The 17,312-nt window shown below is 39.6% G+C and overlaps 1 protein-coding gene across 12 annotated transcripts in view; it reads left to right on the forward strand.

The window, feature by feature from the left end:
* Positions 1 to 17,312, forward strand: part of MLIP (muscular LMNA interacting protein) — a 180,276-nt gene that overhangs the window by 101,201 nt on the left and 61,763 nt on the right. For 9 of the 12 annotated variants that reach the window (XM_075747372.1, XM_075747367.1, XM_075747366.1 and 6 more), the window contains 4 exons: positions 710 to 868; positions 2,867 to 3,235; positions 8,997 to 10,625; positions 16,076 to 16,147. In XM_075747372.1, the coding sequence (XP_075603487.1) occupies positions 2,993 to 3,235; positions 8,997 to 10,625; positions 16,076 to 16,147 (1,944 nt within the window). In that variant the 5' untranslated portion in view covers positions 710 to 868; positions 2,867 to 2,992. Of the gene's footprint in view, positions 1 to 708; positions 869 to 2,866; positions 3,236 to 8,996; positions 10,626 to 16,075; positions 16,148 to 17,312 lie in introns of all 12 variants that reach the window. The other 3 variants (XM_075747363.1, XM_075747362.1, XM_075747373.1) reach the window with 3 other exon arrangements.

Below are 17,312 nucleotides of genomic sequence, written 5' to 3' on the forward strand. Positions count from 1 at the left end.
GAAATGAAAGTTTAGGAGAAATTGCCTTCTCTTAGTTTCTCTTCTCTTCAGTGCATTCAGGCCCTACCTACATGGTCCTAGTGAGAATGCAAGTTGGGGAGGGAGAAATGAGCAGACAGACACAGAATTATTTGGTGTATATGGCTGAATGGTCCAAAGAAAATGGGAGAAAATCCTTTTCTTGAATCAGAATTCATCCCAGATGTTGTTCAGAATTAGCTGCATTTGCATTAGAAAATGTAAACATGTTTTGCTTTCTTTTTGCAGAGCAAAGGTTCTTCCAATTTGTTATAAGCTGTTAAGCAAATACTCTAGGGGCTGTATTATGTCCACATATAGTGGGATAATTACATTGTTGTTCTACTAAAATGGAGTTAAACAAAGATTAAAAACAGCCTTGAAATGAATTGAATGTGGTTTTCTGTTTCTGGTATGGAAAATAGAAAGAATAACAAATTATTGAACAAATTTTCTCCTGTTTGCTGTGCCACACCATTAGAACATATAGGATGATGATGAATATAATCAAGGCAGTATTCTGTCTGTTAAAGATGACCTTAATATACAATGACCTGTTAAAAAAGCAATGACCAATATAGTTAATAATAGACTTGTATGTTATGTAGATGAAGTAATTAATGTTATTTCAACTCTGACAAAAATAACTTTTATTTGGACAAAAAAATTGAACTAATGGTGTGTTTTGTAGGTCACTTCTCAAGAATCTGGAACCAAACCATTGACCTTCACATTTGTACCATCCATTGGAAGACTTCCAACTCATTTTGAGGTTGTAGACGTCTCTAAGTTCCTTGTGACAATTCCAGAGGAGCCAAAGGATCTGAGCAATCAAGAAATTATAAATAAGGTAGATTTTTCTTTGTGCTAATTTTTTCACTCTTTCAAAAGATACAGAAAATTGTCCTGAGCGTCGCTGAAGTCCATTCCCTTGAACTGTTTCTTGGCTTCTGCTTTGCTTTAATTACCCAGCCTACCAGAGATGCTGAATCATTGCGCAAGAGAAGGCTGATATCTGCTCAACAGCCTGTTTTGCCTTTGGCAGAGTTTATATTGGAAGGAAACCCTTGCCATCTCAATACTGTCCTCTGTCAGTCATGCAAGGGCTATATTCTTGGCAGACAAAGGGGGATTCCTTCCTGATCTTCACGGGAACGAGAGTGGTGTGTGTTATCACATGGGAATCGACCAAGAGTTGGTCACTGGATCCTGATTTCTGCAAATGCCAGTGCTGTGGCCTCCAGCAAAGGTGCCAGTCTCTTTCATAGCTGTGTAGTAACGCATCAAAATGAAAGCTTGCTTTTAATTTTTGAAAGCTTGTCTCCACGATTTCCTGTAACGGTGAAGCTGGCAGCACAACATTCCTGGTCCTCCTGCCTTTAGCCAGCCCATAGTGTTTGTTATGCCTTTCCTGTCTCACAATGCTTAACAGCCTCTTATTTTTTTCCATGCTGCTTGAGAAGAAACTGGAACCCTCAGATTAGTAGTAATGCTTATGGCGATTCTGCTCTTGTGCAACAGCCCCTTCTCCGGGACATTGCTGGGGCTGCAGTTCTTGGTGCTAATAGACTTTTCACAGGAGTTCACAGTCCTCTGACCTGAACATATTCCAAGATTTTCAGTGACTGTACATTATCTGACTAAAAAAGGGGTAGGTCTGGACATGTTTGAAGAGACATGCGTTGGAATCTTATCCTTGGGATGTTTAACTCATGAGTTACATTCCAGCCACTCAGTATTGGTTTTGCTGTAAGTAGTGCCCTGGGCAAGGCAGAATCAGGTATTCCTGACCTCTGTCTCCCTGTGTTTCTCTGTAGGCAGAGAAAGCTTCCCTGGCAGATGATGCAGTACTGAGGCCTTCATAGCACTGATTACTGCCTTTTCTAAAATGTATGGAACCTGCACAATATTTAAAAAAATCTGAACCAATATCAGATAATGAAAATAACACCTCCAAAGTCATACTGGTGGTATTTCCCTTTATAGTCCAATATTTTTTTAAAGAACTGAGCTCCAGGGACTCGTGGAGCTGCCAGTGGAAATTTGACATTACTGTATTCCTCAGGCAGGATTCAAATATGAGCCCCATCTACAGGCTTTGTCTTGCAGTACACTATATTTCTATCATTTTACCTGATCCCTCCTTCAAGAGAAGTATGATTTACCGTAGCAGTTTCAATATTGAATGATTTGGTGATGTGCGTGTTGTATGCCCATTTTGCACTACTCCTCCTCTCATCCAAACCATGCTTGAGAAGTTACATACTGGAAGTGGAAATTGCAGAAAATACTAAGAACAATTGTGGTCTGTGCTGAGAAGCTTGAACATACAGTAAAGCTGTCTGACCTCAGATTCTTTGTCTGCTCTCTTCAGAGAATGCCCTGTCTTAAAGGCCTTTGTTTCTTCATTAATATGTATAGGTTTTGTCCCAGATTTGTCTGTCAGACTCCTCTGAGGAGCATTGTCCGCTCCCGTGGATCCCGCGGTCGGGATGCCTTCCCATCATGTCTGGCGTAGTCGGGTCTGACAGCTCATTCGGCTTGACTGCACCCTCCTCCTTGTTTCCCGTGCCAGCCCCGGGCTCAGGCCATCGTTGTGCTCAGAGTACCCTGTTGCTCTGTGAGACACCGGGAAGGCGGCCCCCGCAGCATCGGCTGGGGGGCTGGAAGTGGGGGGCTCCCTGGGGAGCTGGTTTCTCCTGGGTGCTCGTGTCCAAATTCTTCATTAGCCCTCTGCACTTTTGGTAGCGCAGTGCCAGCCACCACTGCAAGCCAAAATTACTTTGCATTTTGGGGAACACAAATAAAATGCAGTTAATTGGGATCTTTTTCCTGGTATCTTTTGCAGTCCCACGCAGTTTCTGATGAGCTGGCCTTAAAGAGCAGGGCCAGACAAGACCGTGTGTCTGCCATCTGTACAGACAGCACCCGAGCAGCTTTACAGTCCCTGGGCTGTAACTCAAGCAGAGGAGAAATGCAGGAGAATGACCTTTTCAAGGCTGAGTTTATCCTGATTACCGACTCTGGTGATGAAGATGAAGTAGCCGCTGCCTCAAACAATGTTCATCGGCCTTCCAATGGCTATGGTCCCATCAGCGCTCAGCTTCTGGCCACGTCCCACGTTTCCCCTGGCACTGGGGCAGGAAAACCTCCTGGAGATGGGCACGTTCCAGGTGCTGCACTTTCCCACGGCACTGCTGATCCGCAAAAACATCAGGTAACCTGCTCTTTAAACTCTAGAGCTAACCTTTGCTTTCTAAAGCTTTCAGGATATGGACACTGACTCAGTTTGTAAAGCAGCTTGGCCAATTTATTCTTTAATTAGCATTTTTGTTGGCCATGCCTGTAATGTTTCAGCTCTAAGGAGCTGTCCCAACCCTTCTGACTTACTGCCTCTCCCCATGGCTCAGGTGTATAAATGGAGCAGGTAATGCAGATCTATTGTTCTTTCCTTCAAGAGCAGGTCATCATGACAGCAAGTTAATCAGAAGGCTTTAGACTCCTAGCTAGTCTAAATTGGCTGAGGTTGTTGAAATCAATGCAGCCTGTAGATCATTTGAATTATTAGCATCAGACTTCCCAGACCTATTTTTATCTCAGCACCCGCTGCAGCCCTTTGTGCTAGAGAAAGAAGCTGTAAAAATCCTATTATTCTGATTGTTAGTTAGCACTGACTTTGCACAGGTATAATGAACTAATGAAGTTGAAAGGTGCATTTTATGTTGAACGTTATAGGGCACATTTATTGATTTATTCAAATTTTTAAATTGTCAGTGGGAGAATTCAAAAAAGGGTCTTTGAAATGTTTCATTTCCTTTGACCTCCACAGGGTTTCCATCAGTTGAAAATGCCATTCTTCATTGATAATTTAAAAAGAAGTTGAGCATGGCTACTTTGTCTCTGAAAATGAATACGACTTCCTATCTTGTGTTGAAATACTTGTGCTACTCAATTTTTCATCAATTTCAGTGTCAATTTTTGATTGAGGAAATTGCGAATGAGAAATCCAATCTGATTTGGACTTTACAGCATTATGAAATATTCATTTCTTCCCAGAACCTCCCAGTGGTCAGTGAGAATTTTACCTGAGGGAGGTGTAAAGACATAGATAAATCTATGTAGGGAAAGCAGCTTGTGAAAGAATAATTGTCCAAGGGAGATACAAATTTACTTCAGCAATGTTCAGTATGTGGATTCTGCCAGGCTTACTTGGGTGGTTTCTTTAAAAGTTAATACAGAAATTGGGTGGATTTTTTTGTAAGACTGTGCAGAAAAATTCATATGCTGTAGCTTTCCTAAGCTTTTGATGACTTGACAAGTAAAGAGAGATTTGCCTGGTAAAGTAACAGAAAATACAGATTGCACAGAACAAGGAATTATAGCCTGACTTTATTAGATGTTCATCTGAGTGCGAAGAGATAGTATCTAGTATGGGCAATGCATATCTCATCATTATTCTTAAGTCACAGTTTTTCAAGACTGTAAGTACTGAGGAGTCTTAATTTTCTAAGTATCTCTAGCTGTCTGTATCTCTTCATAAGAAGAAATGTTTTTTACTAACTTGCTTTTCACTGATCCTCTAATTCTTTGGTGTTTCCTTGGGCATCACTCTTTCTGGCTTACTATCTAATGAAGTATCATCAGTTCAGAAATGAAGGAAAATTATGAAATTATTAAATATATGCATTATTTATCTGTTGGTAGATTTCCTACGTTCAAAGGATTCCATATAGGGGCTACCTTGTCAGTTGTATCATTATAATGGCAGTATCATGTCCTGCTTAAGAGTTATCACATATAACGTTATGTTCATTTAAAAGCATAATTGGACTGTGGGTTTCCAGTCAGAGATGAGAAAAACAAGAGTCAGCGTTGGGGACTATTGTGTTGTACAGAGTATCGCTCTAACTGAACCAGAGGGCTCCTACAGTTTCATTTGTTTCCGACTTTGTTTAAATGAAAGAAAAATGAAAAGAAAAAAAAAGAAAAAGAAAAGCATGGCAAAAATGGAAAATTCTGTTGTTCTTTGAGATGTAAAGGTCTTGACTGATGTTGGAAAATGCTATGCCATATTTGAAGTCTGAAAGAAAAAAAATCAGTTATTCTGGTCTTCGGTCATATTTGGAACTTTTTGGTGATAGTTTACTGTTTATATATTGTACTTTTTTTTTTTTAATGTTAGAGTCTAGTCAGGCAAGAGAGGCAGACTGACTCTTGCTCTTTGGGTTGAGGGGGGATATGCCTGCTCCCCTGAATGCCAGGACATTAACTCAGCTTGGAGAAACTTCTTGACTCACTGACGGGGGCATCAATAGCCAGAAGGCTTTTTTAGCTAGTCAAAGTCACCTGGCATTCCTGTGTCCAGTGCACGTCATCTGGTTTGGCTTTTCCAGACAAATCAGTCAAGAGTCTCTACAAACTCCTGCCATCACCAGGAAGAATGCACCTTCCTTTTTGGGAGAAACTGGACTGTTCTGAATGACATATATATTAATTTGGTCTCGGCTTGCAGGCTGATTTACTGTTTTCCACAGTCTCCTGTGCTTTCTGTCTTTCAGGTTGCAGGCTGTGGTAGGGAATTTTTTTTTTTTTTCCCTATCTATAATCAAATTCTACTTAGATCAAAGCTTAGATAACTGGCTCCAAAACCAGGTCTACATCAAGCCACATCCTCTCTCAGATATGATTTTTGCCTTTTGGGCTCTCCATTTGTCACACTCCTTCCCTTTTCCTGTTTGACCAGCACATCTCTCATGGCCTCACTGGTATAATAACCACATTTTTTGGTGCCCTTCCAAAACAACGTGATCTCACCAGAAGGACCACTTGCCTTGTGTCCAGCTCAGCTCTGCCATTTCAAATGTGCTGAAGGTCTCCTGGGCAAGGCTCAATACTAAGATTATAACCTCTTTGATATTTCTGGGATCATCATCTATGAGGCAACAAGATCTTTTTCAAGTTCCTTGATCCCTTTGTGCCAAGGTAACCTTGCCACCTATTTCAACTTTCTTTATATGCTTTTGGGAAACTTTTGGAGCACTTTCTGAGGTGCTCCTGAGAAGAGAAAGTTTGCAGTTGAATCACAGACCAAAGGAACACAAATCTACTTCTGTCACTCACTTCCTCTACACTAATCCGTTGCAACTACAGAAGTGTTTTAAATCAGTAGAGAAACTGAACAGAAAAAAAAAAAAGCCAGAACAAATCCCATTGATTGGTGGAACTTTTTGTATCTCATCTACTGGCAACAATGAGGCTGCACCTGTACACCCTTGCTCAGTTTGGTGGCCCCTCACCTCCAAATTCAAGAGACATGTGAAGAAGGGAATGAGGGTCCATCACAAAGCTATAAAGGTGGCCGGAGCACACGTGGGCTGAGGCTGAGGGAGCTAGCTTTGTTGAATCCCATGAAGAGGCAGTCAAGGAGGTATCTAGGAACAGCCCACAACTACTTGAAAGGCTGTTAGAGAGATGATAGAGCCAAACTCTTCTCTGCAGTGGCAGGTGAGACAGCAATGGCTGCAGATTGAAGCATCTGGAGATCTGGAGAAAGATCCTCGCTGGGAGGTGGTGCAACTCTGACACAGGCTGCCCTGGGGTGCTGGAGCCATCTCTGTTAGGGGCTTTAGAGACATGGCCACAGCTGACCTGACCCACTGGTGTTGGTGAGAGCCTTGCTTTGAGTAGGAGGCTGGACTAGATGATTTTGAGAACTCACTTCCAACCAACTTTGATATGATTCTCTGATCCTGAAAATAAGAGGGCAATAATCTATAGATGTAGTTAACACTGTAATAGAATAGCAAAATCTTCTCAGAAGACTTGAATAATGGCTCAATTAGCTTGGCATGTAAATGTTCAGTGATGTTCAAACTGGAAGGAGACAATGGCAAACCATCCTTATCATACTTGCAGGAGCACATTTATCATCTGTTACCATGAACGTTTTCATACCTGCTTATAAATCTTTTTTATTAAGTTTTAGCTGATTAGAAGTCATTGCACATCCTGCTCTTTCATTACGGAGTTTCATATTCATTCCTCATTTTCTTTTAATCTGTTGTATTTGTAAGGGAAATTTATCTATTCTATTTTGAAATACAGAGATTTCATTCCCCAATTTTGTTTTGGTAGCTGATCAACTTCCAGAACTCATTATTAAATTATCATGCTGCTCCAAATTATCAGATGTATTACTATGCTGCTTTTAACTTCTTAAATAATTTTATGTTTCATGACATAGTTAATAACAATTTTTCATAATGCTTAAATACTGGTAGATTATTCTCAATTTCCAGTATTTTTTGTTATTCTTAATTAGCAGCTTTTTCAACAAGACTCATAATTTCTTAACTCAATATAATAGATGGCATAATTGTGTCAGGGATATTCATTTTTATATTCTAATATTTGCACTGTATACATCCATTGACTTTCCACTTCAAAATGGGACACCTTAACACACCTATAAAATAAGGGGAAGGTAGTGTGGTTGGAAAGGCCTTCTGATGGCTGGTGTTTTTTTTATAAATCAAGGCATTGCCTTGGCTTTTCTGAAGTTATTTTATACAGAAAGTATCTTCAGTTTACAAGGCTTGCTATTTGTTTGGTACCATTTAGCAGGAAGAACTCTCTTTTTTTTAGGTTATACTGGCTAATAGGTTTCTGCTGTGCATATTTAGCCTATATTTAGCATTTTAGTTATAGTTTAGCCTTTTAAAGCCTGTAAGTCTTTCTCTCCTGTCACAGCTTCTTCCAGTACGTGACCTCACTTGAAAATTATATCTTTTGTACTTATTTTTGTTTTGTGATGTATCAATACTATATGATGGAATAATAACAATAATTCCTCTCTCTTATGGGGAAGATATTTGTGTTAAAATATATAATTCACAAGCTGAACCAAAGCCATGCGCAAGTCATGTAGGTAGAAATGGGATGTTATAACTGTCTTTTATAGAATTGCATAATCTTTTCAGGATATCAGACAATAGATAAATAGATGCTCTTATATTTACATGAAGTTTGTAGGGATTAGAGTCAATTTCCCTGCTTTCAAATTGTTCAGTCAAAAGTTAGGTGATAATTTGTAGCCTTTCGGTTTTACAGTTGACTTAGCTCACTATTTCATACTGATATGTTTTATTCGTATTGTCTATACCCCAGTTTTTAATTTCAACATTATAATAACTTGGAAGATTTTGAAAGAATTTATTTCTTTAGAAGCATAAAACTGAATAAAAAGGTTGATAATATACTTGTATGCTCTAATTAGTTTTGACAAATCCTAATTAGAATAGACCTAAGAAAAAAGACACTCATGAAAGAGCTCATTACTGTTTTATTAGTGTATTGTAAGACTGTGGAGAAGGGGATAAGGACTCTTATATGCCTGCAAACTGTCAAATGCACTGCTCTGTGAATGACGAGAAAAGTGAAAAACAAACTGGATGTCTGATTTAAGTAGTTCTGAGCAAATTTCTTGTTCTGATATCACAGTGCTGCAGAAGGTGTTGTTTACTGAATGAGAAAATGAGTACTCGACTTGAATCTCATTTACAGAAAGGCTACTTTCCACTGAACTGCTAAAGTGAGATGGGACAATATTGCAATTTTCTCACTTTCCATTGTGTTTGCACAACGCGAATGACGTCACATGGTTCTGGACACTGATGGCACAACTGCCTTGGATTTTACTTAAAATGAAAAATACAGTAGCCTTGAACCTTGTTTATGCCAACAAAACTGAGGTCTCATAAAAATAAAGCAACATGCAACTTGTCTGCACTCAGTCACCTCCCTTGACAGCCATATCCATCAGGCTGTATCCCCAAGTTTAAGACAGCCCTGTGCTTTTAACCCACAGAGCAGTACTAATAGAAGCACTAGATGCATGACCACAGGGCTGAAATGTGGGGTGCTTTACAGTTCCATAGGTTCCACCTATATTAACATTTCTGTTTTTCTTTTTTCTCCAGTTAATTTCTACTCTTTCCACCTCTGATCATCTTTCCTCTAAACCACCTGCTGTCCACTTAATTTCTCCAACTAATCAGAAAGTAGTGTGTGGTGCCATGGTTAACCTGAATCAAGCCTCTTCGCTGGAAGACTCCCGTAACAACTGGCAGTCAGCAACTGGGTTTTCTAAGCAAGATTCATCTCTCTACTTTCAGTCTGCTTCCCCTAGTTCACCCTTCTCCATGTCTAAAATATCCTCTTCTGCATCAAATAGTTGTTACTCCACTCCTCGATTGTATGATAACCTACAAACACCAAGTCTCTATACCCCTGGTTGCGTTTGCAAAATGGGAGACTTTACCACATGCTCCGTTCCAGCAAAGAGCCCAAGTCTTTCCCCTGATCCTCCACGTTCAGCTGAAATTCAAGGATCTTCAACTCAGCCTTTATCCCCCAGTTCCTCCAAAAGTTTGAATGCTTTATCTCCTGTCCCTGTACGCATAATAACACATTCATTATCTCCTAGCCCTAAACCTTTGTCTCCACCCTCTCTTTATGGCTCCTCTTCAACCATATGTAGTATAAATGAGCCTTGCACACAAATGTCATCTAGAGGAAACTTAGCAAAGTCAGGAGTCAGATCCCCTCTGCCAACCAGACTGACCCTCCTAACTGCTATTTTGAGATCAGGCTCTTCTCAGCGGAGACCGCTTTCCCCTGCTTCTTGTCCCACATTTTCACCTAGCTCCCTTGGTTCCTCAACACTCGCAATAGATCAAAAGTTCAAAACAACTCCCCCAACCGCCAAAAAATCTATTTCAAGCCCTCCTATAAGGCCAGATTCTCCCAGAAGAGAGGAATATTGGCTTTCAGGGTGGGCTCGGCATCTGCCTTTACCCTCCAAGCCTCATCCCACCCCTCAGGCGAAGTCCCTTTCTCCTAAAAAGCACCTTCCAGTCGGAACACTTTCTCCAGACTCCCAAAGTCCTCTGTCATCCCCCGTCTCCTCCCATAGAAAGTCAGGTGCCTCTCCAGGTTTGCAGTCTACATTGCTTCCTCCTTGTGCCCCAGCAGCCTCTTCCCTTGCACATCCTACCTCTCCTTCTCCAGAAGGCCTGCAGTACGCTGACTCCAGGTCCCGGGCACCTCAGAAATCTCAGAGAGTACACACTTACTCACCCATCTTTACCTGCCGTTCATATCCTTTGCTTTCTTCTACCAGTCTTAGTGGTGTATTCTCTCCCACCCTAGAAAAACACTCTTCTCCTTCCCCAAGTCTTTTGCGTTCAGCTTCTAGATCTGAGTCAGATTCACCCCAAATGTCTGCTCAGGAGATGAGTGACTCCTCTCCTACATTTTCAAGTCTCTCAAAGCAGTGGTCTCTCTCACGGCCTCATTCTACTCCACCGGTTCCACAAACTGGTAATATTAATTCCTATCCACTGCAGCTTAATTCTTCATTGGTGCACACAAATCGTGGGTCTAATTCCTCCTCTCCAAAACCTGAGCAATCTGCCACCTCACCAGTGTTAAAGTGCAGATCTCCTGTCTCTGACAAGTCACCAGGCACACTACCATCAAGACCCAGAGAGCTGACTTCACCACAATCTTTTTCCCTGCCTCCTGACCATGAAAACATCAAACCCAAGGTACTCTTGGTGCATGCTTAATTTCTAATAGTTCTTTGTCTCTGTGGGAAAAATAACATCTGTGTTGCACAATGCTAGTAAAATAATTGAGCTGTGGAAAAAAATCTTTAAAAAAGAACTGGTTTTGTATTGATAGAGAAGATAGCAGAGACTAAACCTAGTATGTCAAATTGCTAGCAATATGTTCTGTATTATGGGGAAGATGCTGTAGGAATCCTTTAGCATAGAAATAAAATAATTTATTCATGAGTGGGAGGAGATACTACTAAAGATGGATTTGTGTCCAGTGGCTCTGATACACATTTGGTGCACTTATTTTTGAAGCTCACTTAAAACACCGGTGTGTCAAAAATAAACCATATGTTCTATATGGTTTATCTATATGTTCTATACAATATGCTCTATACACCCCATGCTAATGTATTCCCACTGAAAGTAATAGGAGTACGGTGATCTTAGGTGCAGGGCTGAGCTAGAAGCAGCTTAATCTGATTGATGTGACAACCGATTCCCAAGCACCCCGTCCCACCTGTCCTCCCTGTCCCCAGGAGGCTGTAGTCACCCGAGCCCTTCTGCACCTCTCCGGGACCAGTCCAGAGGTATGGCTAAGCTCAGCCTGAGCAAGCACTATAGGATCAAGAGCCAGAGAGGGAAGACAAAGACAGTCTCCTGCTTTTTCCCTTTCTTTGGTACTTCTCTCATGTTGTTGCGCTAGACAGAGGGCGAGGGGAAAAAAGAAAACAAGCTTCCTACAACATGGGCTACTGCAAATATGAAAGTCTCACACTTGACGGATCAGTCACGCTCCTGCTGTTTGTCATTCACCCAAAGGCGGGAGAGTCCCAGCAGAGTGAGAATAAGAATGATGGCGATTGCTGCAGGAGGGCTTGGGAACCAGTCACACTTTAAACCTAAAGATAAATCTCAAGAATGGGAAGGGGAAGGAAAGCTGATCAAAAAACATGCAGCAGGTAGCTGAAAACAAAAGGAACACATGCAAAAAGGAAGAGCTGGTGGCAGAAGACATCAGACCTGCAGAAGGCTTTCCAGCCTCTTTTATCTTATCTTTGCACTCTGTGCTTCCCTTGTGCCTCCTCTTGCTGATATCTGAGCTCTGCCCATCACAGAAAGGCTATCATAGTTTATTGATTTATTTGTTCACAACACAAAATTACAGCCTGGTCTGCCAGATCAAGTTGTGTCAGATGTTTTCCTAACAACAGCTTGACCATGGCAGGGGTGACTTGAACTGCTTGGAAAATGTTAATTGAAAATGAGAGGTCTAAATCAGCACAAAGTAGTAATTGTCATGAATGGTTCTTTTAAAAACCAAGCGACCCAAGAGGAATCATTGTGCCAAGCGCAGCTGTACAGTGTCGCTACACCCTGCCAGTATTACTTAATGAAACAAAAAGAGAAATGAAATTGTAGAAATTCCAAGAGAAATGCCCCTGAGACAACACTGGAAGGCATGACTGAGCCTGCAGATTGCAAAGCAGTCGTGGTTTCTGCTGGTTGGTGCAATGAGCACTGCGAGAGTCTCTGGGGGTAAGCAAGTTCTCTGTGACACAAAGCTATTGCCTGGGTTTATATTTGCAGGGGTTATTACACCCTTTCTGTCCTCCCTGCTGTCCCTTTTCCTGCTAATTCTGCTTTACCATGTGATATGGTGGCACTTTTGAAACTGCCTCACCACCCCGTTGAGACTGGGAGAGTGTCCTCCAGCTTAACAGACGGACCGTCGGTCTGGTGTGACTTTTAATCACGCAGATGAAGCTGGCTCCACTGGGCATGTGGAAGATCTGAAATCTCTAAATCAAATGCGGCTGGGTGTTCAGTGCAGGAAAGGTCTCTTGTGGCTTTAAACTGTGAGGCTGAGACTTCATTTATAGTTAATAATAGTGTGCATTCAACACCCCCTTTTCTCCTGCTCTCACTTATTTCCATACCTATTTTACAGCATAGCTCAGTGAACTTTACTGATGTGTTAATGGTACCAAGCTCTCTGATAAAATTTCACTCACAAATCTCAGTATATTTCCAGAGAAAAAAGGGAAAAGATTGAGGAGAGACAACATTAACATCCTAAGCAGCATTTAGGTCTCTTTAGTACCAATCAGCTCAACTTTAGAACTAGATCAAAAGCAGGTTGCTCCATCTGATCAGTGCTGATGCGTGACAAAATTTTTGCATGTATGAATGTGCTAAGTGAATATCAAGGAAAAAGCACAGCATCTAGAAGTGCTTGACTTTGGCATGTCTAATTTTGCAACCTTAATGTTGCTTCAACCTCTTAAACCAGAATTTTGACATTAGATGTTCTTTTCAGTATTCACATCAAACTGTTTCATTAGCATGATATCAAGGCAATTATGCAAAAAGAATTCTTTAATGGAGAGCTTTTATGTGTCTATGCCTATGCATGCACCGATTCATGCAAATCAAAATAAAACATGAACTTCTTTAACTGTTTGCACTTGTATGTATAAACACATGTGCTTTCCCATTCTTTATAATTTGTCTTATATTTTTAAATCATTGGTGAACATAGACTGTTTCACAAAGTGAATATAAAAATAAATCCGCAGATCAGTGTGAGGTGTGAACTGTGGGTGACCACAGGAAATAAAAACCCTCTCCCTGGACTTTGCAGGCACTTTAATAATGTTCTCATGGACCTAATATAGCAAAATGAACACTAGGATGGAATGGAGACAGATAAAATTGCTGATTCTGCAGGAACAGATTAGAATAAAAATTTCTGGCTGTTGTTTGAAAACTCTTTGCAGTGGTTTCATGGAGTATCATTCCTACATATGCTTTGATTTTTCCTGTTTGAATGTAGCACAGGAATGCATGTAGATCTACCCAAAACAGCTGGGGAACAAACTAACTGTAGCAGCATGGAGCTCAGCACAGCTGCAAAATCTACCACAAAGCAGGAAAGATTACTGATGAGGAGGACTACACTCTCATGGTTAGTCACTGATTTTAAACCTTTGTAGGTATCTGTCTAGCACACTTTGCAATGCCCTGTGGGTGCCCTAGGTGATCGTTTCAGCAAGAAAAGTAGGGCATTTTCCCCAAAACTCCCCAGACTGATATTTGCCAGAGCTTTTATATTGGAGTTGGTTTGCTTCTGACTAGACCATGGTGCAGGCCAGCAAACCTAACTGCCCATGGCTGTTTAAAAATACTTCTAGATTCCTATGTATCAGATTATTAAATGTATTTAGACATTGAAGAATAATTTAAAGTAATGTGAACTAATACGTCAAGAAACATATTCATATAGATGAGAAACTGAATTAAAGACTTTCCACTTGCCTCAAACACTGTGACAGTAGCACATTGCTCACAGGATCTGGAAGTGATAAAGCACATTAAAGCAGTATAGAAACTTTTACATTTTAACAGTCTGATACGTCTTTGTTTAGTTCATATAACAGTACAGCTAACTTCAAAGTGGTCACAGAATTCTTATCATATATGATGTCCATTTCATCATATGTAAAAGCCCATGGGCTTTTCATTTATATATTCAATTATATAATTTCCTTGATTGAATATAAATTACAGGCAAACAAGGATACATTTTGTGGATATGCCAATTTTAATATTTGGAATTTTGGTCTTCCATCTTCAGTGCACAGTATTTTATGTCTTATCTGGATATAGATTTTGTATATACATAAATATATATATGAACGTACACACATTTATAGCAGTGTTGCTGTCTAAATGTTCAAAGAGCAGGATTTATCTCACATGACTTTTGACATTTGAAAGTTAGATATCCAAGCACAACTTGGGCAATTCTGTTAGAGCTAATGAAGATAATATGGTGAATTTACAGGATGATTTTATTTTACTTTTCTAGGTGCCTATTTTGGGATGAGATGAATTATCCTTTAGAAATGTCTATGACTATAAAAGGCATTAGTTTTGACTGAAGCACCTAAATGGTAGACATCCAAGTTAGAATCACTAAATCTCATATAAATTACTAAACACCCCCCCCCCCAAAAAAAAAAAGGAAAAGAAGTGCTTTTCCAGCATTTGCATTCATCTGCTTTGTCAGACTGTTCATTCAATATGATTATCGTGATTATTAACTTCTTGAATGTCTGCCAGTCTCCAACTTCTGACTAAGAAATATGAGCAAAGTTGAAAACAAACATAATATTATCTATAGAAAGAATTAAAAGGTGGTGTCCTACAGTATTTCAAGAGAGGTGCAAGGATGATATGTTTCTCTTAGCTGAATTAAATTTTGGCCCCTCTGCTGTCATCAAGACTTTTATTAGATATAAAGAAAAGGAAAAAAGTGACAAAAGAATGACCCAAAGTACAGCATGCTGCTCGGTCTGTTATCTCATAATCACCAGTATTCACTGTTGCAGACAGCAGTACATTAATAAACTTGAATGGATTAACAAGTAACTTTATTTCTGGGTGTTGATCACAGAAATAATCAATCAATAACTTAAAACTCTATTATCATGTGAATTTCTGATTTTTTTATTAGAATGTTGCTGAAAAAGGAACTATGTTTTAATTGTTAAAAAGAAATAAATTCCAGCACTCACGTGATCAAAAATCCTAGCTCTTGAACTCATGTAAGTATAGAAGAATCTCATCAATCATTTAAAAATTACTGAATTCAACCTCCATAATTTCAAAGAAAATGTAGAAAATATGGTTTCTAAATAGTTTATGGTCTAAAATATAAATTGTTTAAAAAGAATAATTTTTAAGGCTGATCTTAAAACTTTTGTACCCCAAACCAGGCATTTTGTATGGTTTAGATTGTCAGTTCCGTATGCTTTGCTAGAGTGTCCTATACTTGTTTTGAAATATTTGTTTGGGTGGAGAGTTACTTATTCAGGACATGAAAAGCTGTGCAATGACTTAAATGATCTACCCACTCACACAAATAATTCAGCATTTAAGGATCCTAATCAGTCTCATTAAAGCCAATTACAGAAATCCCTCTGACTTAGTGGTCCAGGATCACACCACACAGCAGCAGTTGTTGAGGTGTATGTACTGGTAGAAGTAGCTCTGCATTATCATATCAAATCACAAGCAAACTTGGAAAAAACTCACAGCCTCTCCTGATACTCATTTAAGGCTAGCAGTCAGCAGAAATTGGTCAAAATCACTTTGGAAGTTATAAGCTGGTACAGGGAATTCAATTAGTGCTACTTAATTCCTAAAACCAAAAAATGTATATTACAGTCATTTAAAATCTTAACAGAAACACTAGATTTTCTGTAAGAAATAGCTTTCCTAGGTAATACATAAGCATTGTATTGTTGCAACGTGTCTGCAAGACAATTGGAATCGTCTTTCATTCTGTCATACCTTCCCCCTCTCTTCCCTCTCTCTCCCTCTCCCTCTTCTACCCTGTTTTACTTCTCTTCCTGCTTTCTGGTTTACCCTTTTAGCAGTACAAGATCAAGACAAGCTACAAGGCATTTGCAGCAATCCCTACAAACACATTACTTATGGAACAGAAGGTTAGTGTTTGCTCAAAGACATGGGAATTGCGTTGTATATGTGAGACCATTCAACTTTATGTACATATTCTGACATTTCTGTGGGAGATATTGCAGTATGTAAACTCTGGGAACTAACTGCTCAGGATTATAATTCCAACCATTTTTCAGGGTCAGCCACTTTACACTGAAGATCAAAGCTGTCACTAATCTGAATTTCTGCAAATAAATTTACTGTAAGAAAAAAAAAAAAAAAGTGTCCTAAAGGAATTGCCATTTATGGCAACATTTCAAAGTCTGTTTTGTTATTGGAAAGGGTCTGGAGCACTGCTGCTCTGGGACCTACCAGTCAGTAGGTGTTGGTCAGTTAATGATTATTCAATGGCTATACTTATACTAGTAAATTTAACATCCCAAGATATTCAAATATTGTTAAACTGTAAGAATGGCCCTGGCCATTCCACTGGCCTCTGTTAACTACCATTCTCAAACAATTTCCCAGAGCACTTCAACAGTTAGCATGGGCCAGGGGTCCATTCCCAGTACATAGTTTCGGGTAACAATCCTTTTCTTTGAGGTAGGATGATAGATCCTAAGAACAGTCTTCGGTGCATGTATTTACTACCAAAGACACAGCCAAGAAAGGCAGGGTTGTATAGTCCTTACTTAGATAATGAAACTTTGGAAGTCAATTGAAAATTTAAATTTTACATGAAGGGTTCAAAGTACCCAATGATATCTTTTTTAATTTTTTTTCCCAAATTAGTTTTGCACAAAAGTACAGCCCACTAAGTTTAGCAAAAAAAAATTCTATGATGAGCAATGAGCTAAGTGTCTTATATGTTTCAAGACACGTTTAATCACTCTGACATCCACTTTATAGCTTTACCAGAAAAATGTTTCTGTTAAGGACCTAGTTCAGGAACTTAGCCTCTGATTAATTTCTGTAAGATTAAGCATTCCTAACTACACATTTAAATATATATTCACATACACAGCTCAGTTGACTTCACCAGAAGTTTGCAGAGCCTAAAGACATTGGAAAGAGTGAACTTAACTGTGTAAAAATTTTGAAGATTAAGATTTTGTCCTTGAGATATTACTGGTTGTGATCTAGTAGTTATCTGTCAACTGCTATAAACAAGATTTTTTTTTTCTCCAAAAAGAGACATTCCTTTCTTTTCCA

The sequence above is a fragment of the Balearica regulorum genome, chromosome 3 (assembly GCF_011004875.1).
Source record: "Balearica regulorum gibbericeps isolate bBalReg1 chromosome 3, bBalReg1.pri, whole genome shotgun sequence".
Classification (NCBI taxonomy): Eukaryota; Metazoa; Chordata; class Aves; order Gruiformes; family Gruidae; genus Balearica; species Balearica regulorum.